The sequence below is a fragment of the Centruroides sculpturatus genome, unplaced genomic scaffold, assembly GCF_000671375.1.
Source record: "Centruroides sculpturatus isolate CEXI.00-Female unplaced genomic scaffold, Cexi_2.0 scaffold355, whole genome shotgun sequence".
NCBI classification, from domain to species: Eukaryota; Metazoa; Arthropoda; class Arachnida; order Scorpiones; family Buthidae; genus Centruroides; species Centruroides sculpturatus.
In genome coordinates, this window is record NW_019384632.1 from 77,423 (window position 1) to 103,657 (window position 26,235).

General features: G+C 30.3%; 1 protein-coding gene across 2 annotated transcripts; it reads right to left on the reverse strand.

The window, feature by feature from the left end:
- Nucleotides 1-749: 749 nt before the first annotated feature.
- On the reverse strand, nucleotides 750-25,512 carry LOC111625794 (zinc finger protein 883-like). 2 transcript variants are annotated; one of them, XM_023369021.1, is made up of 4 exons: nucleotides 25,433-25,512; nucleotides 19,744-20,761; nucleotides 6,999-7,394; nucleotides 750-2,542 (listed from the first exon to the last, which is right to left on the reverse strand). In XM_023369021.1, exons 2-4 carry the CDS (start codon nucleotides 20,749-20,751, stop codon nucleotides 1,853-1,855), a joined length of 2,094 nt encoding a protein of 697 aa, XP_023224789.1. In that variant the 5' UTR covers nucleotides 20,752-20,761; nucleotides 25,433-25,512; the 3' UTR covers nucleotides 750-1,852. The 2 variants fall into 2 exon arrangements, with proteins under 2 accessions (XP_023224789.1, XP_023224790.1); XM_023369022.1 differs by lacking the exons at nucleotides 19,744-20,761; nucleotides 25,433-25,512 and adding an exon at nucleotides 8,242-8,520.
- Between the last annotated feature and the right edge of the window lie 723 nt (nucleotides 25,513-26,235).

Genomic DNA, 26,235 nt, shown 5'->3' on the forward strand with positions numbered 1-26,235 from the left:
GACTATATACAGGAATCAGTTGTCGATTTACGGGGATCATTTCTCCGTCCCCAAACACCTGAAGTAATTCCGAATATCTTGTTCGAAAGAAAATTGTTTATTTAGGTACTGCGCAAATTTTCGTTCTGTAATGCGGTAGCCAAAATATAAACAATTAAAAAGTGAAAAAAATCGTCAAAAAGCTATTTTCTTCTCCTTCATCCGGATGCTCGTAGAGACTACTATTACTACTGAGTCTAGAAAGCTCAAATTTTAAACTGTTTGCGAAACTTCCGGGTCGCTAGGTCAAAGTTTCACGGAGGTTTCCCCATAGAGCGAATTCAGTTTTACGGCTTAAGTATAAAGATAAAATTGCATGGAAACAAATGAATTTTATTCAAAACGTTACTCAGAATTACGAAAGCTCAAATTTATGCGAATTAGAACTTTTTATAAGAATTATTAGATGTTTTTCTTTGGATATAGTATTCATTTATTCATTCTTAAACTTTTCTTTCTGCTCTTCCATATTTTCTTTCCTTTGTTTTTAGTTCACCATAGAACACCTAATAAAAACGTATGAAAAGACTACAGTAGACCCCTCCTATAACACTGTAGATAATTCCGTGTTATATGAATTCCATGTTGTACGAGCCACTTAGATTTTATAAATACGCGTGCCGGATGACGTGTGAACGGCTCACGTATTTGTAAGATCTAAGTGACAAGTACAACATGGAATTCATATAAAACGGAATTATCAACAGTGTTATAGGGGGTCGAATGTATTTTAATTTAACAAATGAGAAGGAAATAAAAACAAACGAATGAAAAATGGATGGGCTTATGTGGTCGGACACCCGAGTGGAGCACGTTCCGGCAGGACCGAATTTAGGTATTTCGAACTCTGTGCGAGGCCCCTTATCAATCCTTTACAATTTTAGGAATCAATCATAAAAAGAAGAGAACATCATATTGATTTTAATGTTTTATTGTTAAGAAGTATTTGCAACATATAAGGTACAATTTAAAAGGGGAAACACTAAAAATTCCTTTTCGTGATTTTTTTTATTGCAAAAAAAGCTACCTATAAAAATAAATCATATAATTAAATAGAAGAAATCACTAGAAATTTGACTTCAATTTTCTTTTTTGTAAAATTTTTCGAGACTCTTTGAAACTCGAGGCCCTAAGCTGCAGCTTACTTCTAAATCCTACCCTGCGTTCTGGATTGTCGTCTCGAATTAAGTTACTTATCAGGCAGCACGTTTCGTAACGTCAAAATCGACCAACGGACCACGTTGAGCAGAAAAATCATTTGTTATGGCCCAGCTTAAGCCTTGAGAACATTTTATAACTCTTACATCACTACCACTTACAATCAACAAAATTTACAATTTCTTGAAGAAAGTAAAAAAATAATTGATTTAATTTCATTTTTTAAAACTATTTTTAAATGGCTCATTTTCAATTCTTTGTTTTTTCTGATTTAAATTAATTTTTTGAAATATTAATTCTATTGTTAATATTAGAATTTACCTTAAGTTATAAAGTTTATTACTGTATATAGTGAAACTTGATTGTTGATATCTAATATGTATATAATGAAATGTGCATGTAATTATAGAAAAGGGCAAATTTACAAAAATAAAAATAATATACAAATAACAGTTGAAACTGTGACAGAAATATTACTTTTTATTAATTAAACAGAAATATAGGTGAAATAATAACATGATATAAGTATTATATGTCTGTTCAATTATGGAAAGAAGCATTTATGTATTGGACAGCAATAATATACATGGTCTCATTTTGATTTATGAACAATAATGAATCATAATTCATTGTTAATCATTGGAATTATATGGGATTACAAATTAACTTCTGCTTTGATGTGGCATTTTACTATATGCTTTTGCAAATAACTATTTTTAGTAAATCTTTTTTTACATTTTTCACAGGCATATGGCTGTTCACCTGTATGTAAGCGACGGTGTAAGATTAGACCAGTTTTTCTTGTGTATCCTTTATGACATATGTCACAAATATGACGTTCCCCTAGATGCACTCTTTGATGCCTGTGCAAACCTGCACTTTGGGTAAATTTCTGGCCACATATGGGACAAACGTAAGGCTGCTCACCACTATGAATTCGCTTGTGCCGTTGTAGGATACTACTTTGGGCAAAGCTTCTGCCACAAGTATCACAGGTGTATGGTCTTTCTCCAGTATGTATTTTCTTGTGATCGTTAAGACAACTGGTTCTGGAAAATTGTCGTCCGCACGTGTCACAAACAAGAGAACGATCTCGTTCTCGTTCGTGAATCTTCTTGTGCTTCTGATATTGGGCATTTTGCAGAAATTTCTTACCGCATGCTTCACATGCATAATCTGCATTTTCCTGCTCTTTTATAAGAGAAATTTCAACATCATTGGCATTTGAAACAAGTTCTTCTTCCATTCGACAAAAACCAATTGCATTTGACTCGGCCAATTCGGTAGCATTGTCTTCTCTATTGTACATGTGATCACTTTTAACTTCTGTTACATTTACTGTTTCCTATACAAAAATAATAAGATAAATATATTAAATAGAATATTTCAAAGTATGCACATGTATTTAATAAAAGATGTATTATCTTCAGATGTAAATTTTAAATAAAGCAAGTTACTGCATATCCTGTATGAAATAATTATAATAAATACATTGCAATAATACCAGAGTAATCTTTTTTCAGCATTTGATAAAAAAATTTTTTTAAGTTAATTTCAGACAATAATATATCTGAGGCTTGAAAGAACAAGGGCCAATCTGACATTGGCTCTTGTTCTTCCAAGTCACATATATATTTACAGGATCAACTGTCAAAAATCACAGTTCAGTAAAAACTTAAGACAAAAATTTCAAAAAGTAACAAATTCTAACTTCTCACTTAGCATTACACCTAATGATATAAAAATAGATATTGAATAGCCATACCAAAATTCTAATAGCATTTACACCTTTTAAAATTTATATCACAGAATTGGCTTTCTATTCAAATTGTCATTTGACACTGACCTGTTAAACATTAGATATCTGTTATTTTATGTAATTGATTCCTTTTCTATAAATTGCCATCCTAGTTATTTTATTCATTTTTACTTTGAGATTTACAAGGTAGCATAATCTATTCTAGTCCTTATTTTGGTAATAATATTAATATAAAAAATTTTCATAATTTTGTGTCTAACTTGGCTTTGGCTATGTAAATTAGAAACTAATAAAATTAAATAGGAATGATGCTTAACATCATAAAAATTACTATAAACCACAGGTTCTCAAACTTATTTCGACCACCGCCCACTTTGAGATTAAAAAAAATCTAGGGGCCCATATTTTTTAACTTGTCTTTTTACATTACCATCTGTTGCATATCTTAAAAACAGTTATTGCAAATATAATGTTTAAACATGCATTATTATATGGATAGGATGAATAGGATTGATAGGGTGTGACACACATCCTATTTCTGAGATCAAAGAATGTTTCAATGAGAAAAAATAAAACTAATATTTAAATCACTGAGCCTTCTACTGCCCCCTGAAAGCCTCCAGTGCCCACAAGGGGGCATTATTGTCCACTTTGAGAAAGGATGCTATAAACCATATTTTCCATCCAGTAACTTCTGATTATAACCTACAATTAAAATGGCAATGAAAGAAATCTGTTTTGGATCAATTCTGGAAATCCAAACCATTACAACAAAACATTTGAAAGTGTAAATGGCATAAAATTTCCACAGCTGTTTTCAAAAGATGACTGCTGGAATAGACATTTGCTAATCAAGGGGGCCATTTTGAAAGCAACTAATTCAAATTTGTATTTTTTATTAACTGTGAAATGGAATTACTATATAAGAATTTCTCAAAGTATAGAACAAAAGATTTTAGAAAGAGAACACAGTAACACGAAAAGTTAGCAATGTCTTCTAAGACTTTTCATGGGTTTTTTTGTGTGTCTAAAAAAGAGAATGAAGTAACATTTTGAACATTATTCAAAAACTTTCAACACACTACACAACTTAAAGACACTCATAGAACATCTGTGGATAGACCAAAGTATACAAATTTAAACACACATTGTTGTAACAACCTAATAATCCGATTCAATTACTAATGCCAAAACAAACTGCCAGATTAGGCTCTAATAAGACTAATTAAATGATTAGATATAACACAATTTGGCTATTAAATTAAAATTACCACCTTTTCTTCCAGAGTATTCTAAATTTGATTTAAATTTATTTCTAATTATTCAATTAATCATTAGGTGGCAACCTAACCACTACAGCCAAATTGCTTTATATCTAATCATTAAATTACTTGTGTTACAGCCTGATGAATAATCCAGCAGTTCATTTGGCATTATTATAATGTCTGTATAATATGCTCTTAGTTACCATTTTACAATATTATGTTATTTTTTAATTTAAATCAACCAATTTTTACTATTTTTTAAAAATTTTATATATTTTAAATTGTTCTAGTCCAAGATTATTAGAATATTCTGTATTTTTAAATTAGTATACAGTAGAGCGTCGTTTATCTGAAAGCACTCCAGTCGGCAAATTTAAATTTTCACTAGTGCTGTGGCACTACAATCTTTGGCTATATCTTGGGCTACTCCAATATTTTTTTGTGGGTGTGTGTATTTTAGCTCTCAGCATTGGCACTTTTGTGTGGTGTTTTTCTGAGGACTGTGTGCCATGCTGAATCGAACGTTTTTGATACTAGATCAACTTCTAAAGTATCTTTTTTTGGTTTTTATAATTTTCAATATATTTATTTTATTTGTACAAAATAAAAAAATAATTTTTAATTAATGATACAATAGCCACAATTATTATTTTAAAAAATTTTTGTCATGCTTAACATCGACGAAAATTCAACGCAAAGCAACACGCAACGGAGAAAAATTTCAACATGGGATAGGTTAATATATTTTTTTGTACATAATCGGTTATCTGAAAAATAAGTTATCCAAATAACCCTAGTCCCCAATTGATTAGGATAAACGATGCTCTACTGTACTTTGATCTAACTATGAACATTCTATGAGGGTCTTTAATGTTTGATGTTAAATAGCCCAACGAAGGTCTTTGAATAAGGTTGAAAACATGAGCCATTAAAAATAGTTGGCTGGAATTTAAGGTTTTTGTTTTATCATATTTAATTTATCCAGTTTGAGATGTTATTCCAGTTCCTCCATGTTAGAAATATGACAATGTGAAATTTATTGTCAACAACGATGATAGTGCATCTATTTTTTTAATACAGTGGGTGATCGGTTAACAAACACTTTCACGAAAGAATTTTATCATCAAACAACGAACACTTCACTGAACAAACATAAGAAGAAGCGACGTAAAATAATGAATACCAATTGGTCTTCCCTTGTCTTCGGGCAACAATTTGAAACTTTTCGGAGCACGGGAGACTTTGACATCAACGTTCAACCCAGTATATACTGATCGGATAGTATTCCCCCGAACTTTGAAACTATCCCTCATAATTCCAGCCTTTTATATTTCTGACAGAAACAATTCTTTTACGTTTTCTTCTGAAAATGCAGATTTATGCCAATATCTGCTATTAAAGAACTTTTGAAGTGGGAGGATGTCAGAACAACGGTCTTAAAATGGCATCCAAACCAGGTTGAGGTTAATAGGCTAGAGATCTCTACAATTACAATGCTATTAATTACTTCTGAAAAATCATGAAGAAGACAGAAAAGCAATCTACATTGGACAGATTCTTTAACCCCCACAAATGGAAAAAATGATGACTAATAAAAATGCAAGACCGTGTATATATGTATTTTTATTATTACATGTGAATAAACATAGTAAGAAAGTATATACAGTCGACCCCCCTATAACGTACGTTCTAATAACGACAATTCCTATAACGTAACGAAAAAATTGTACAAACTCTCGTAAAACATACCTCCCATAACGTCGTTTCGCGACAAGATTGATAGAGTCTGGACCAATAGTGGATGAGCAGCCGAACTACTTTCCTCCGACCCTGCGCCACGCTACGGAGCGGCTAAATTGAGTTTGCTATCGTCTGTTTAGTNTATGTATTTTTATTATTACATGTGAATAAACATAGTAAGAAAGTATATATTTTTTATTTTTTGGGGGGTCTCCAGAATGAATTAATCAAATTCCCATAGAAACCTATGGTAAATTGATAATCAGTTAATGAGCAATTCGGATAACGAACAAATTATGGAACAGATTATGTTCGTCTTGGAACAGATTATGTTCGTTAACCAATCACCCACTGTATTTTGCTATTTCACATTTCATGAAAGGACTAATAAATATCAGAATTTATCATTTTAATATCTAAACTAAAACAAGACTGCCATTTTACTTTTATTCTAAAAGACTAGGAGACTAGGATTATGCTACAAATATTAAATTTGGAAATTATATGATATGAATAACAAGGCAGACATTAGGTGCCATCTCTAAAAAGAAGTAATAAATATAATTTTAAATTTAGAATTTATAATGGTCTGGAAATTTAGTCTAAATTTAAAATTATAATTATTACTTCCATTAAGAGATACCATCTAATATTTGCCTTGTTATTCATATTATATATTATATAATTTTCAAATTTAATATTTGTAGCATAATTCCTGCCTGATTAATTCAGCTGCTGGTTGGTTGATTACTGTAATTATGTTTATAATTACTCTAAAACCAATTAATTTTTTAAATGGAAACAATCTTATAAAGTATTACCTACTTCAAAACTTTCATGTTCAATTACTGCAGTGCTTATGATAACAAATACAGCTAATAAATAGTAATATTACAAGATGTGCAATTCTATTAATACTTGCAACAGAATTTTCAGGTAATTCGTACAATTGCAGAAATGTTAAATAAACAATTTTATTGAAAAAAAATATTTAATTAAATAATTATTATAGTAATTACTATTATAAACATAATCACCTTTGCTCCATTGTTTGGAAAATTTTCATCACAAATCACATACAAATATTGGTGTGCAGTATGAGATTTCTGATGCTCTTCAAAAACACTCAATTCAGAACATGTTTCACCACATATATTGCAAATATAAACTTCCTCAATATGTGATTTTAAATGTTCTTGTAAGGCATCATTCTTAATAAACTGTTCTCCACAAACTTTACACATATGACACCCTTCATTTTCAGAACCTGGATACTTTTGTAAAATTGTCGGTCCATTCTCATTATTAGAAACAATGAAAATAACATCATATTCTTCTTCTGTTGCTTGGCATTCTACAGAATTATATTCAGTTTCTTTTAATTCAGCTTTTTCTTGTTTTAATTCATCCATAGTAGTTTCAAGTAGTGTGTTCTAGAATGTAAAAAAAAAATTCATTACAATTTCATTTAAAAAATATAATATATATAAAATACATACATATATATATATAAATAATGTATGTATGTAAATGACTGAATTGTAAATATGTAAATAGTATGTAATTAGTTATTTTCAAAATGAATTCTTGTTGGTTTGAAATCTATTCATAAATTGATCTGGACCAAAAGTTGATAGAGTATTACTAAGACCATAGAATCAACACCAAGCTATATACTACCCAAAAATATTGGGACAGTATATAGTTTCTGCATACGACTTGCTGCCTTTACAGTTGACACCATCTGTTGGCAAAAATCCATATATTTAAAAATTACTGTTGTTGGTTTGTTAAATAATTAATATAACTGAATTTTAACTGATTTTGTAAATGTCACCAAAATAAAAGCCTCAATTGCCCAAAGGAGTGCAGAAGTAAAAATAAAATGGTCATTAAGAAATAGTGAAAGTATTGAAGATTGTCATGAACAAAACTGCTTGAGAATATCTCAACTGAGGGCAAATTAAACATCATCCTTCAGAACATGTCTAGAATAACTTCAGACTGCAAGCATTTCTTACAAAACATTAAAAGATATAACAGGTTTCCAGATGATATCCTTTGAAACAAGCACATCAAGTGAGAAAACAGGATTCATGTCCATATTCAAAACAGAGCAAGCACACGGCTGCTGTGTTTTCTTTCTGAGTTTACTTCAGAAACAAAACATGCAAGCTATTGCATCACCCAGAAATTTGGTTGAAACTGTCTTCAAAGATATATTGCACAACTACATAAACCACAAATAAATATATGAGAGAGCAATATTGTTAGGCTTACCAGACATCCCATTTTGACCAGGATTGTCTTCGTTTGATGATCCAGCCAGTTTGTCATTTTGTCCCAATTATTTGGTAAAATTTTTTAAAGTGCTGAATATACAAGAAGTAAAAATAGTGCAGCCTAGGGTAAAATGACAATTTGGCAACTAAATAATCACCTCTATTACACTTGCTGTTACCAATCTAAATATTTCATATCTAGGTCTAAGTACTTTTAACATTCCCTTTTCCCCTTAAGTTTCCCCCCAAAATTTATAGCATGTGGCCTAATGTATCTAGATGCTTTATTTTTTCATCCAGATATTTTTATTTCATTTTTTAGATATTTTGTTTCAATTCAAATTGCTAATGAGATAACGAAANGGAACACATCAATTTGACTTCTTTATTGTTTATTATATACTTTTATTCTCTTATTATTAGTTGTAATTTTTAAAATTAATTTCATTATCTTAATTTTTAATCTTTTGATGTTATTTAATTATATATATTTAATGTTATGTATTCTAGAATTTGAATTTCATATTAATTCAATTTTTGGAACCTGAGATTGCCGTTTACAAGACTGAAAATGTTCATTCAAATATAAAGTTTTGACTGCTCAAAGGTTACTTCTTTGTAATTTATTTAGTGAAGCAGTTGTTCATTACTTTAAGCTTATTGTAATTGCATATGAATATGAAATTGAATACCTATTTTTTATTAATACCTCATTAATTTTTATAATAAGAATGAAACAAGTCTTACTTTCTCATGAGTAAATTCTATTTAATCTTTGATTTACTCTAAATTTAAACACCTGCATTAGTACTTATTATAAAAATTGATATAATTATTTTTAGCTTATGCAAAACTTGCTATATGACTAAATTTTTGAAATTGTAAATTATTAAAATGATTTTTGCCTAATATACTGTAAATTTCAGCATATTAGTAGATTTGATGTATAAAGCCAATCAAGATTTTTAGTTCAAAATTCTGATTTAGACTTATAATTATTATTTTAAAAGTGATTAAAGTCTCTGGACATGAAGCAGACTGGAATTGAAATGTGAATAAGATATATGGTATTTATATTAGATATTTGTTGGAGATTTTTCAGACTTTAAAAGTTGGCTTAAATGTTGCAATTTATGTTAGTCAAATGTATTAGTCATTTGCTATTATTAAATGACTAATACATTATACATTAAATTAATTTAATCCCCAAAATGCCAAAAAAGAAACAGTGTGTTTACTGATGAATGAAAAAATGATTATCCGTTTTTAAAAAAGTCTATGATCTTATTTATGAAGTAAAATATGAACTGTGCTTTTCAGAATTTTCAATGACTCATGGTGGGCATTTAGACATTAATTTAAAAACTGCTTTTAACTCATTGCTTTTTGTTAACAACTTTTTACAGAGCCTTTTCAATCATAGGTACTATCTTAGTAGGCTTTATTTTCTGTTGTATTTCCTCAAAATTGTCCCTGTTTGAGAAAAAAATATTATGGTAAGCCTAAATATTGTCATCTTGCCAAACTGACTTTGCATATCCAAGCACAACTTCCAGAAACTTGTGCTGGAAATACTGCCTGATCTTTCTTGAAAAAAATCTTCAATTCCATTTTTGAGGCCAATCTGGACCTAGTGTAGTTTTTAAACTTGGAACCAGCTGGACTACCACCTCATAAGCTAGAGCTAAAGGTTGGAGCACGAGTAATGCTTTTGTAAAATTTGGATCCACCAAAGTTATGCAATGGAACTAGAATAATCGTAAAAAAATTGATGCTGAATGTCATTAAGGAAAAAATATTAACAGGAAGTGCAGTGGAAGATGATGTGTCAATTCCAAGAATACCTTTAATTCCCATAGATATGCCATTTTTAGTAGTGCAATTTCCATTCAGATAACCTTGCAATGACTATAAACAAAGCACAAGGACAATCATTAAAAGTGATTGGTGTGAAGTTGGAAAGTTCATGCTTTTCTTATAGCCAGCTATAAGTGGCTTGCTCTAGTCCTGAAAAATTATTTGTATGTCCTGATACCATAAAAGTATCAATACCAGTATGTCTTAATGGCGTGAGCCTAGTCACTTGCCTGCTACTGCTGACCTACAAGGAGCACAACCATAAAGCATGAAGTTTCTGCAGATAGGTCTTCAATATGATTGCATACATTCCCCAATATGATTGCATATGATTCAATATGATTGCATATCCAATACATTCCCCAATGTTGCAAGACAGCTTATGCAGTACTGTTCACCACACATTTGCAGATGACATTGACATACCCAACAAACAATGGTTTATTTACAGAAATAATTACAAGTGTTCTATTTGTTGCATAACTGATGTACTGTACATTCACATAGAATTTTCTTTGTTTACAGTTTTGTACAGTCGACCCCCCTATAAGATCATAGATACGTTCCATTTTTTAGGAATCCGATTTCTTACGAGTCATTCCAATCACAGCCCGACACGTGTAAAGTTTACGGACTACGGCTGATTGAAAGGTCTTCTTCCATAAAATTAATCGATTCTAGACTAATCCGACTCAACATTTCCAAAATACGTATATATTTTTTGGGAATAATCCGTATAAACTACGCTATAAACAAAAAATTGTAGGATTACTTACCGAGTGTCACCATTCGACATTGCCATTGCTCAACATTGTTTTCGTCGCGGAACAGCTCAGCAAAGAGCGGCCGATTTCTAACAACTTATTTTTCTGTGAAAACTTCGTAGAACTTCGGAGACATCATTAATATAAATAATTTTAATCGCCGTTGAATAAGAAATGTTTCTTTCACAAGAAATGTATAAAATTACAGTACTGTATTAGACTTACGGTACCTAATTTACATACTGACAGACGATAGTTAGCGTAAAAATCTCCGTAGCGTGGCGCCACGCTAGACGGCGGAAATTATATATTTAATTATAACAAAGTTACAATAAGTTAATATATAATTATATATACAGTACCTAATTTATATATAATTAATATATAATTATATGTACAGTACCTAATTTATATATAATTTATATAATACTGTCCAGACGATAGAAATCTCTCCGTAGCGTGGCGCTACGAACGGTGGGAAAGTAGTTCGGCTGCCCGATGACGTTTAACGTAATTATAGGGGTTTTTTTACTGTTTTTTTACGGATACTGTCACAATTTTTTTGCAGTTTTATAGGAATCGTAATTATTGGGACCGTAATTATAGGGGGGTCGACTGTACTACTATTTCTATATATTTGTGTTTTTTTAACAAACATGTTACACTAGATCATATTTTTTCCATTTTTTCTCAAATTGCTCTTCACATAGCTTCATTCTCCACATTTTTGCTACTGTTATTAGTCTGTATTTTAGTTTGTATTTGATGTTAACTCTAAGTTTTTTGTTTTCAAATCTTGTTTTGTTTCTTGCAGTCCACAGTAGAAATCTTGTCTCAGAAAGTACTGTTTCACAATGTTCACACCAGTTTTCTTTATCTTCAAAAGTTGCTGTCTTTACAGTAATTTTTTTTTTTTTACATTTTTCTTATTTCTGAAGAAGCATGTTTATGTATTCCCATGCTTCTTTTGTTCTTTGGCATTCGTAAAAACAGTGTTCTGTTGTTTGTCTCATTGTACACTTTGCAGTGAGTGGGGTTGAGATACTATATGATGAGACTGAAGGAAGTGTCTGGTAGCTAGATCATGAGACATTAACCAATGCATATTGGTATTTTTCAAAGTGGTTTTTACTTTCTTGATGAGCTTTCATTTTTTTCTTATGGTCTACATTTGGGTGTTTTTTACATGCTGTTCTTTCATTCTATTTAGTAAGGTGTGGTAGAGAGTTATTTTTCTCCCAGTTTGTCTGTTTACAAATTCTGTGAATATTTTAGATGCTTTCTGATAGAAGGGTGATAGTATCCAGCTTCTTGCTCTTAGATTGAGTTTACAGCTTTATTGCTATTTCATAATTTCATTCCTATCCAGTATGTGACTAATGGTGCCCACAGCTTATTGTCTCTTAGGATTAGTTCTTTTACATGATTGAGAATTTGAGGTTTTATTTTTGTCTCCAGGTGTCTTGTGTATTCTGAGTAAATTAAATAGGGATTTGTCTAATGTAGATGATACTGTTTATTACCACCTATCTGATAAGAATGTGAAAACTTTCATTTTTGCATGTAAACAGATTAATATATTTCCAGTTGCTGTTCATTTATGTAAATGCCCTCTTTAATAAGGCTATTTACATTGTTTCTAACAGTCAGACAGCTTTGAAGGCTCTTCTTTCTTGTCATTTACTTCAGTGCTTGTCTGCAATGCTATTTGCAGTAAATTGGCATCAACACTACCAAGAATCCAGCAAGTAAAAACAATTTAATCAAAAGCTACCATTTTCAACATTTATCTTCAGATTGTATGTGTTATAAATTAGAACATAAAAACAAAATACAGAGATGTACAAAAAATTATATTACCATAACATTTTCTGAAAATCTGATACCATTCCGCAATAACTTGACAAAGTTGCATCAGGTATCAGTAAAATTGCATTTTATGTTACCTTCAGCATTATAACTGATTGCATTGTTCTTTCAGAGATATAAAAACAGCGTGGAGTTATCAAGGCCAGAGGCAACCGCACTAAATATTCATACCAACAGATATTATTTCAGCATATATTTTCACTTTTGATTCAATTTGTTGCCGATACTTCCTTTTGTTCACAACAGATAGAGCAGATAACTTGTATACAGTAGACCCCCCATAAAACGGGTTCATATAATTCGGATTTGTATATAACGGAAAAAAAATTGCGACCATATTCGTATAAACAAGCTAAAAGAGATTCTTATATAATGGTAAAACATCATCGCCGACTTGTGTCACGACAAGATTGATCCAATGTAGACCAATAGCGGATATTGCACAAACTGTTGAGTTTAAACAAGCAGTGGACCTACTAAAAACCATTTATTAATTAACATCCATAAAAATTATATTTATATTAATAATGTCTCCAAAGCTCAGCAAATTTTTCACAGAAAAATAATTTATCAGGAAACATGCGTGCCCCCCCATTCAATGAGCTGCTCTGCGACAAAAACAAGCTTAAGCAATGGCGTCGTTGAATGGTGCACACTTGGTAAGTAATCCTACAATTTTTTTGTTTATAGCATAGTTTATATGGATTATTCCCAAAAAATTATACGTGTTTTGGAAATGTTGAGTCAAATTAGTCTAGAATCGATTAATTTTATGGAAGAAAACCTTTCAAGCAGCCGTAGTCTGTAAACTGCATATGTGCCGGGCTGTGATTGGCTCATGTATTTAAGGACTTGTAGAACATCAATTTCATAAAGAACGAAACGTATCTACTGTGTTATGGGGGGTTCGACTGTACTATATACAGTATATACTATAGTATATTTTCTAAAATATAAATACATAGTGTGTGATTATTTTCATATTTTAATGCACTTTGAATTAATTAATATTTTATTATAACTGCATTATGTATCTTATTACAAATTTCTATACTACATGTGATAAAACAATAAGATTGCTATTGTATATTCTAATATCAGTGGCGAAATGGAAGTGCTGTATTGTCAAATACGGGATAGCTTCCAAGCAGCCACATTATACACATTTGTGCATGAGCTTTACAGAGCACCAATCTCACGTGGTTTAGCTGGTGGAAGCTACATACCAAATATCCTGATGCTTCTAATGATTCTATCCAGGACCGGTTCTGGGCTGTTAGCTGCCTGCATGCTAGATATTTGGCCGCCCTTGCCCCATTATGTTGATCGCGAGATTTATAACTTAACCAAACCAATAGGAGTTTACTGGCATGTTTTTATGATAGTTCTGTATAGTTAACAGGAGTTTTAAAAAATCCATTAAAATATTTTATATATTTATTCTGCTCTCCATCTTGTATTACTTACAGATTTAATTGTTAAACTAGTGATATTATGATTTAGTATGTCCCATCTATAAAGGGAAGCAGAAAAATACATGTACAATTCTTGTACAATGTTAAAAAATTAACTGTTACTTTGGCAACATCATTTACAACTGAATTTAATAAATGAGATGCACAAGGTACAGTACAAAAAACAGCTCTAGAATTTACTTTTCTTAAATTTACGATTTATGTATCCATTGTCATAAAAATTTGACTTTCCACTTCTTTCCCAAGACTACAAATATTCAAGTACAAAGTAACTGGTTTCAACTTATTTCTATTTAAGTAGTAGTTAAATAATTAAGAAATTAGGGACCTAAATAAAACCCTGCTGAAAGAGCCGGAATTTTACTTAAACAAAAGCTTAACTGAACCAATCTCTAGCCGAGTACAGTGGGGACTGATTTCTTCGTAATATTAGATATAATTAAGACAGAAATTTTTCCAGTTCAATGAGAGTGACTGAAAAGTTGTTAATTTTGGAAATTTCTGTGAACACCTGGTCCTAAAATGAATTAGTTAGAAAACAAATGACAGACAATCTACTTAGTATTATGTTAAACATATGTAGATTTTTACAACTATGGTGAGAAACGAAAAAAATTTACAACAACCCTATCGCATCCTTTGAGATGCGACAAAAGAGGCATTTGACATTAACCGGTATCAGCACCCTCAGGATTTGGCAGCCCACATGCATGCATGCATTGCACACTTACCAGGACCATCTCCAATTCCACTTGTAGGGAGCTATTTGACTAAGTGGATTGTTTCAAGATTTAAAAAGTAAAGAAGATTTTATGTTATTTTTATGTATGTTTATTTACAAAGTTATATTTAATTATAATTTTCTTTAAAAGTATATTCATACAATTGAAGAATATTTTGTACCAGGTATATACTGTACATCCATCACACATTTTATTTCATCAAGTAAGTTTTTATAATTTTATTTTAAATTTTAGCCCTTATATCATGGCCAGTGTTTCAGAATGTAATTGTGATATTAAAAATACATTTAGAGAAGTCTATGGTTTTTACTGGCTTATCAAACAAACGATACGAATGGACCCTAGACCATCACGGACGTGCAATTAACTGATTGCCCCTGAAAGTCGGCTTCTTACAGAAACACAACTTCCCTATCATCAAATGTCATGGCATGCCACTGGCAAAGTGAGAGAATAGCAGGATTGGACTGCCAAAAAAAATCAGATGAGGAGCACCTTAGCATATTTATACAATAATTCCTCGATTAGTTCTTCGTCTTCCTTGAATTGTAATTCATAAAATGATATGTTTTAAATTATAGGTAAAAACTCAATTAATGACATTATTTTGGAAAATATATTCATAGTTTGAAGCTATCAGCACATACTTAGCAAACAGTTTGAATAAAAATGCATGCAAAACAAAGTGTTGTCCTCTGGCTAAATTTACAGCCAAATTTCTCGAAATTAGTCATTTGGAAAATTACTTAGCCATGATTGATTACAATAGGCAAAAACCATTTGGCCAAATTTTGGCTGTATTTTGTGAAATTGTCACCTTTTGATAATTTAATATTTTATAAATTCATTCTATTAAGTAAAATTTAGGCTTACACTCTTATTCTACATTTTTATGTGATGGAGGCTTAGAAGTGCAAAGAAATATCTCTTGCAGTTTCCATGAAGTTTGAAAGAAATAATTAATTTTTCATGCCAGATCCTTGTGAGATAAAATTTTAAGAGCACAGTCTATATTTTGTATTTATTATTGTGTTTTACTCACCAAATCTTTTTATTGCTGATTATCTTAAACTTTTATTTGAGGCCATAACTTTTAAAACTTTCTCAAATTTTTCAAATTCATTAATCTTGATAATTTAATTAATTAATTATAAGTACAGCCTCTTCTGTAATAACATGTATTTCTAATGCATAAATCTATTCATGTGTGTTTTGATGATAAATAAATTCATCAAAATGCAATTAATAATATTTGCTCATTATATGATTTTTATAATATTGTTATCCACTTTCCTACAAAGTAAAATCAAGTAAACATAAAAAAAAATCACCAAACTGATCTGTGAAGGAATACACAACATTATGCACATCACCTTTCTCTTATCCAAATTTACTCATGTTGATTCTGCAAGTTTGTTATCATGCTGTTCACAATTCTGTGTATTTTTCTTGATAAAACTAATTAGCAAAGTACCCTAAACATAAATCAGTGTCCTAGTTGTAAGAATCCAAACATGAAACAAATAGAAAATAAGTTTCAAAAAACTTGAAATAATAAAGTATTTTGAAAGACTACAGGTTTTGAGTGTTCTGTCCTTAACTCTAAACTTTCCATTAGTCCTGTTGGTCTAATAATGCAAAATGTAGAATGCAGAGTTTTTTTGAAACATACATATTGCATTAAAGGAGAAGTGACTGTATTACCAAATGAAAAGCATTGACTGTGAGCTACTCAGATTACTGGAAACTGTGTTATAAAATTAGTCATTTTATGTTGCCTAGTCATCCATTGCCATATACTGGATAAAATCAGTAAACATTCTAAAAGTGCTGGGATTAATTAGACTAAATAGTATTGATTTCATTATTCAATTATATATAAAACAAGCAATTATTTATTGTAACATCATTACAATGACGGGCTGCAGTTTTAATCATATTTATAATTTATTTAATTTAAAATATATGCTCTCCACCTCAAATTAGTATTGGCTTGCTCCTATACATCATACTTTTCCTTTAACAATAGAGTCATGCTGTTCCTCTAACTAACTCCTTTCAAGAGAAAAGTTTTGAATTGAAATAACGTGATTTCCAATTTGTATTGGAAGTTCATATATCATAATCAGGGCCTCCTGTCTCTAAGGTTTTCATATCTGGCCTTGTCTTTCATATATCTAACTCAGTTCTCGAGATTAAGGAAATTGGATGGAAATTTATAGGTCTACAATTTTTTAAAATTGCAGCCCAATAAACAACACTGCCATATTTTAATTAGATTATAATACAACTAATTAATTATGAGGTTTAACCATCTACATTTATCCTGAATTATGTAATTTTTATAATTATTATAGTCCAATTAAAATCTGGCAATATCATCTGTCAACTATGCACCAGTTTTGTAGATTGTATTAATTACATTGAGAAATTATTGTATATACAAATACAGTAGCTCCTCATTATACTACTCATTCGGATACATGCTTTTTTTCGTCTTCCATATACAAAACTACCTTAAGCAATAATTTTGAAAAAATCAAATGTCATTAAATTCTACTCACAAAGAAATATTATCTTATTTTATCATTAACCTTGAAACTAAAACTATATGAAATACAACCCACAAAAAGTAAGTGGCATGGAAATCAAAAAGCAACAAAACAGGAATGGCTACTTCAGTTATATCATGTCATCTGATATATCATTCATTTAGTTTGTCTCCCAATATGCACAATATAATGAGGAGTTACTATATTAAACTTTTCAAATAATGAACTTAAAATTTAAACCCTTTTATCACTTTTGTGATTTTTCACATATGAATGTAATGTTACATTGCTAATTCACTTTATCACTGTTTATTAGTGTTGCAACGAATACCAAATATTTAGCCAAACTATTCGGCTTGATTAACGCATGTACGAAGATTGGCGCGCAAACCTCATTACGGCAAGGACCCTGCTCTCTATTGACCTGCTGTCACTACGCTTTGCCAATCATGTTAATTCTTGACAGTTGTAGCAGACAGACAAGAAAGCGTCGTGGCAGTATGCGATAAATGATGTGAATAACAATGAAATGACCTACACGTGTAAATAACGGAAAAAGAACAGAGAAGGACCGTAAAGTGAAAATGTGAAAATAAATATGAAATTGAGTTGATAACATAATCAAATAAGTTGAAGCAGCTTATTGGAGTGAAATTTGCAGCCGTCAATGCCAAACAATTGTTGTCATAGACTTTGGAAAGCTAAATGCTTGTAATGAAAGTCATTTAGTGTGCATGGGAGAAAGCCTGGGACCGTTCGGGCTACCAAGCTGTCTCGAATCTGTGAAATCATAACTGTGACATATACCGACGTCCTATCTGTCTCTTTTCTCCATTATCACCAGGCTATGAGTCACGTAATTATAAAATGGAAAAACTATGACGGAAAAGTGACGAATTGAAAGTATTGTGAGCGTGTATTATGATTTATGCATAGGCATACGTGAACTAGAGAGATGGAGGAAAGAGAAAGGAAATAGCAAAGATGAGCGCTTAAAAAGGATAGGCAGGGTCAGACCCTAACACGTGTGCGACGATTCTCGAATGAATAGGTCTGTACGTGTGTTGATCTTTGTAATTATAAATTGTGAATACATGTGACTAATATTATTATTTTTTTATTTTGTGCATGTTATAAGTTATAAATAAATATAAACAAACAACACTAACCTGACAACATTAAATCTAAATACCAAAATGATTAATTTACTGTGTTTTTGTTATTTCTTACTCCAGTTTTTAGGTATTCGGTGTTCGGCCAAATAGCGAATAGTAACCGAATATTTGTTACATCACTGCTGTTTATTCATTTCTCTAATAAGACAAATGCCTGATATCTTACCAATTTATGATCATATGTGGCTAAAAATTATAAATTTATTACACAAACAAAGCAACTATACTTTAATACTTAAAGTGATTATAATACCAAAATATCAATAAGAAAAGTTTGAAATTGATTCTTAAAAATATAGACTATAGTCCTCTCAAAGTAAAGACATCTATTGTTAACAAAAAATGAAATAAAAATTAAATATCATGATAGTTAATTCCATAAAATTACAGCTAAAAACACATTGCTTTAAATTTCTCATAAATAATTCCAGTTAGAATTTGAAATACAAACTGATCTGTACTCCAAGTCAATCATTTACAGACATATTTTGGAAATTAAAGAAATTGAAAAATAAATTCAATGATTTGCTGTCTCTGCTCATATTAATTCCAACTTTTATTAAAGTTATTATACTTAAAGCTTTCAAATTGCCATTGAGTTGCTTCTGTTGCCATTGTATCACCAAACTAATTTTGAAGATTGTCCATAAAAGTTATAAATTCTTTAAACTATTCTAAAACATTTATTCAAAGAATGGATGATTCTTTAAATGAATTAAGAATCATTTTTCTAACAATAAAGCTATATTTTTTATTATAAATTTTATTATTTATATAAACATCCTATTATATTTAATCATAAATATAATTTACATAATTCACATAAACATTATTATATTAATATGAAATATAATTTATATATTTCATATTACTGTTATAATTTATATAAGTATCATTTTAATATTTTACTCATATTAAACAAAATTCAACAGTGTGCCTGCTGCAATTAAAATTAGCAGTTCATAATAAATTAACTTCATCTCCTTTACACTCCAGAAGTATGGGAGACGAAAAATTTACCTTATTTATTATTTTAAAAAGTATATAAATGAAATTATCTGTTACCTTTTTAATATGACAGTTGCTATGTTTCTTTAGTTCAATGTTCTTTGAAAATTCTTTACCACATAATTTACATGTATGATTTTTATCAACATGTCTTCTTTCATAATGTAATAAGAGACCAGTTTTCCTAGTATAAGTTTTTTTGCATATATCACAAAAATAACATTCACCAAGATGCACTCTTTCATGCCTATGCAAGCCAGCAGTTTGAGTAAATCTTTGTCCACAAACATTACAAACATAAGGCCGTTTTCCACTATGAATTGTTCGATGTCTTCGCAGAGTACTGCTATGCGTAAAACTTTTACCACATGTTTTACACTTGTATGGTCTTTCTCCAGTATGAATTCTCATATGCTCCTGAAGGCAACTATTTCTTGAAAAACACTGGCCACATCTATCACATACATGAAATTTTTCTTTTATATGTGTTTTTATATGATTTTCAAAATCAGTATATTGGTTGAATGTCTTTTCACAAACATTACATTTGTCATACATTTTATATGTACATTTTACATCTTCAACAATGTGTGATTTTATATGCTTATGTAAATTTTGTATTTTCGAAAATTTTTTATTACACATATGACAAATATGTATTTGTTTTTCATTGTGAATTCTCTGATGTTTATGCAAAATACTTATATGTTTGAAGTTTTTGCCACATATATTACAACTATGAAGTTGCTTTCTACTATGAATTTTTATATGATCTTGCAGACTACTATTCGAAATATATTGACCACACTTACTACACTGATGAAATTTTTCCTTGATATGTAGTTTTAAATGATTTTCAAAATCAATATTTTGATTAAATGTCTTTTGACAAATATTACAGGCATAACTTTCATCTTCAATATGTAATTTCATGTGTTTATGTAAATTTCGCAAATTAAAAAACTTCTGACCACAAGTGCAACAAAAACATCTATTACTACTTGAATTCGCTCCAACTTTATTTTCTGCCATAATGTGCACTGATTCATCTGTAACATCAGTCATTTTTAGAACCCTAAAACCCAATGTAAAAAAAGAATTTGATGAAGAAACTAACCAATAAAAAACAATATAAGATAAAGAACTTATTCTATAAATTTTAATCAGAAGAAAACAAAAATGATACCTTATAAATGTGAATTATATAAATATATATTTCATTAAGATATAACTTTTGAATTATTTTTCCAATATATTTTCAATTCTGACATTATTATTAATACAGATAAATATTTTCAAATATTCTGATAAAAGAAAAACTACCACAGTGTGATCTACAACCTAGTCATTGTGCAAAGATGAAAAATAACATCAAGAAATGAAAAAAACAGCTGAAAAGATATCTACTTACAAATGAAATTTTAATTTAAAATGTTTATGAAATTCAATTTATGTTTTAAATTTTGCTAATTATAATTACAGTAATACCCCGACTTACGCGAACCGGAGTTACGTGATTTTCAAATCTCGTCCATTCACATTTTGTTTGAGCGCTACGCAACTCTTGATTATTCACTCCCCCCACACTATTGTTCAGCTTACGTGTTCAGACATGTCGTGCAGAATCGACGCATAGCTACAATTTATTTTGTGTAATTTATTTCTGTTTGTTATATCTACGGAGACTCGAGAAACTCTATGTGATGATTTCTTGTAACCGTGAACGAACCAAAAGGCGAGATAAGATTAACGAGAACATTTATTAGCTTACATACATCCGACTTGGATTTTACACAAAAAACATCTGCAATCGTGAACAATTGACGAAAAAGGTATACATTTATCAGATAATAAACAAAGACTCATTTTGTAAACAATTTATCTTTTGTATATACAACTGACAAGATTACCTTTCAAATTATAAACAGACTCGATCCCAAGCGGTCTTTTGATCGTCGGACATACAAAAGAAATGAATAGATGGCGCCTAACTTAAGCGCGGTTTACAATAACGAATATGATTAATCTTAACACTCTACTATGTCATCCAAACGAAGTAGAACTGATTCTTCTGCATCAAACAAGAAAAGAAAAACTTTATCTTTGGAATGTAAAGTTAACATTATTAAAGACTTCGATACAAAAATGAAAATTTGTGAATTGGCAAAGAAGTTTGATCTACCGGAATCGACGGTCAGAACAATTATAAAAGGTAAAGAAAAAATTCTCGAAGCTGTAAAAAATGCTCAATCTTTAAATTCAAGCATCATTCGTAAACGTCACAGTATTATCGCTGAGATGGAAACAATGTTAAAATTATGGCGTAATAATCAAGTAAATGTGAAAAATTGTAAAATAATATAGGCCTAATTTGTTATACATATGTGTTATCTAAGATTTTATTAAACATTTTTTTCTAAATTATTGTTTTCTTTAGTCTCTGGCCCCAATTAAAAATAATTTGTATGTATTTATATGCAAAATTATACCCCGACTTACGCGGTTATCGCTCGGTCCCACCTATCGCGTAAGTTCGGGGTATGACTGTACTATAATAAAGAAATCATCAAGATATAAAGATTATTTGATAAATTTTATATAGCAAGAACAATTTAGAACTGAACATTCCAAGAAAGTAAATTTAGGCAAACTGATCACAGTTTAAAAAAAAAAATGCTATATAATAAATTAAATTTCAAAGTATCAGTAACTTCCTATCTGCTTTATTCCTATCATATTTTGTTTCTCAATAATATTCTTTTCTTTAAAATAGAGAGAATGACATTAGATTACTATTATAAATATTGCATTAGAAAAAATTAGACAAAACAATAAAAAATGATCTGTACTATAATTTTACATTTGTATTTTCATTATAATTATTAATAATTTCTATTTTACAAAGAGTCATTATTCATAATTCTAATTACAGATACTACATTCATTTATACTAATTTAAACATTTCAAATTTTTAAATTCTGATGTCAGACTATAAGCAAATCTTTAATTTCAAATAAGTAAATGTGCTGAATGGTAAAATTTACAAAATAACTCAAATTAGAATTAAAAAATAAAAGCATAATCTGACTATTGTAATCACAGATTTTGTTATCAACAGTCCAATATTATTATGATTAGCACATCCAAAACATAGGTTAAAGTATTCTTATAAAGACTTTCTTATTCTAATCATATTTCAGTTATAGTTGTCATTATCTTCAGGTAAACAGATACTTTAAAACTGTGTTTTTGTGCTATCAGCCTCAACACATGGTTCATAATCTGCAATTGTTATCAATAAACATCAAACATTATGAATATAATTATATTTTAATGAATTATTAAAAAAAAGCAGGAAAATACAAGACAACTTACTATTAATTAATAAATCTTCCAAGTTATACACCTTTAATATCAGTCAATAAAACAAGAATTTCCACTTTTTGTATTTGCAGTGGCGTAGTGTGGGTGTCAGCCGCCTGGGGCGGAGGAAAATTTCGGCCCCCCTTATTTAGGTATTTCAATTTAAAAGACCAAAATTCAGTTTTGTCACAGAACAAGCAATGAAAAATTCTGTGGTAGTGCAGCAACCTGTTTAAAATAGTTCTATTGGATATTAGAGGTGTACAATGAACGTGAATGAATTGTACAAGCAAAAAAATAAAAAAATAAAAAGTTCACCTGGACAGTGAGCCGATTCCCAGACTGTGCGGGTGATAGCACTATCGTAGGCGCGATGCAAATATAGATTAGGATGTTTCAAATTTTTACAAGATATTATTATTATTTATTGTAAAATTTTGCCGCCCCCTAAAAAGTGCCGCCCGGGGTGGGCTGCCCCTGCCGCCCCCCACTACGGTACGCCACTGTGTATTTGCACTGCTTAGTATTATTAATCAGTTATTGTCGTCAGTATAGACAAGTCCCATAGTGATTACAATGAGCAGACTACTATATAATTAATCTATTACTATTTAACTAAATTCAAACTCAAATTGCAATTATTACTACATTTACACAAGTACAAGTCAATATTACAGAATTTCATTCTTATTTCTAGTTTGACACATCCAGTTATTAAATACCAGTGAACTAAAGAATTATTGGCAGTTTCCAAGTCATATATGCTCTATTCCCTAATCCAACACTATTCCACAGTGTGATCTACAGCCCAGTCTTTGTGATTACCAACATTGTACTATACTTGGTGACAGAAATTCTAAAATTTGTTTTCAACTAAATAATCTATTTGACAACTTTTCATCTAATAATAATATTTGATATATTAAGACTAATAGTTATTCAATTCAAAATTTGGCATCTCAAAAATCAATGATCAAGATATTTATGATCTATTTATTGATTTCTTGGACAACCGAATTAGTTTTGACGCATTCTTTCTTCAGCTCTGTAATAGAATACAGAGCTGAAGAGAATCCGGAATAGAATAAAAAAGATAATTGCTCTTTTTAAATTAAGGATATCAAGATTTTAAAAAAAATTATAACAACTTCAATTTGTTATCACATCAAATGAATTCATACAATACCAAATTATCATTTGTGCATTTATATATATAAAATCATCGAGTTATTCTTCATATATATATATAAAACATGCAAAACCTTTATGAAATTACAATACAAAAGAAGTTCTCATCAATCTTTTGAAACTTTTCTATTATTGTGTAATTTTTACTTTTACAATTCTCATAATAAAATCAATATTTGAAAAAAAGAAAGCATTACCGAATTATTCAAAACTTTTTTGTTTTGTTTGTTTATTAAGTTACGACAACACAACACTAGGCAATCTGCCTTCCGGGAGGTGTTTTTGAGGGTAACCGACCCCTATTCGGGCATTACAGACGCGGAGTAAACCCGAAAAACTCCACGCGGCCCGGCAAGGCAGGCGCGAACCCGCGACCGGCGTTCGGGGAACGGAACCGCTCGACCCTTTCAATTTCGAATTATTCGTTATTTCTAAAATGCAAACTTTATCCTAACTATTCTTTTTTTTTTTTTTTTAACATCTTTCTTCCCTATCCAAACATTAATCCCGAATAACATATGGATAGAAGTTACTTTTAGTACTTCTTATTGACCTAAAAGTAACCTTCACCAGATTGATTTGTAATTGTGAATTATCTAATCCACATGCGATAAAAACTTCTATACTCTTAATGCATGATGTCTTATCCGTTGCAGTTTAATAAATTTTCATTGTTTACTGGTGACTTTTATTTACTTTTTAACTTCATCACACACAAAAATAGTAGTCACTAGACTACAATTTTTTTTTTTTTTAAACACGTAGTCGAGACCAAGTTGCCAGATCTACCAGCATGTAAAAATTTGTCCCACCGCATTGCGTTTGCGCAATTTCCCTAAACAATATTCAATGCGTAAAATATATATTTAAGTGGCAATATTTGTTATATGATTTTTCTCAATACGATATAAAATAATTCGATATGGATAATTAAATACAAAAATATCAAAAATATAAGAAAATTAACATTAATAAATAAAGACAAAATGGAGGATAACTCAGCTAAATATTTGGCAACATGACAAAGATGGCGTCTACTTGATTAGTTTTAATATAAACGTAGTTATTTCGCATTTCTTAATTATTTTAATATGTTTAATTTAAATAAAATTACATAATTGTGTAATTTAAGTAAAAGTTTTTCCCATTAAAAAAAAATATTTGGAGACGAAATAATAGAACCATATTACTTACCTGCTATGCACGATTCTGAATCATTAGACTGAATAACACCACCTAGCGGATGAAAAGCGTGCACGAAAGTTTAACGTTTACTGTAAATATAGAAAGAACTTTTTTTTTTTTAACGAATAAAGGAAGTTTTCTTTATTCTTCAATTTACTGTTTCTTACTTTGTTATTATGTTAACTCTTTTGTATATAATGTGCCAATGTTATTTTTAATAAAATAATGTTTCGGTTTTCGAACGAACACGTTCACAATTCCTTTCATTGTTGCTTTAATGTGTATATAATGTGATAATAATTCCTTCAAAATTTTTGTAAGGAAATAAACTTTGGAATAATTAGTAATGAAAATATCTGTAATGAACGCACTGCCATGTATGCGTTCGAAAACCGAAACATTGTTTTTATTAAAAATGGCATTGACACCGATACCAAAACTGTATATAATGTAAATTCTTGACACTACTATTGTGGCTTTTGACGTCGGAACGATTTCTTGCTTGACGTGCCCGATATCATAGCGAAATAATTACAAATGTAGAACGTAGTCATTGTTTGAAAGTTTCATACTGGTACGGCCGGATGGCCGAGCGGTCAAGGGGGCAGCCCACCGCTCTGAAGAACCCAGGATCGAATCCGGACGGGTCAAGGAATCCCCAGGAATTTTTCGGGGGTGGTCCGTTCGCATATGTCTGGCCCCGTCCCTCACCACCCAGTCGCCCCATTGTGGGCCTGGCCGAACCCATAATGGGCCAACTATAAGAGGTCCTCCTAGTGCCCACAGAGCGGAAAGAGTAAAAAAAAAGGTTT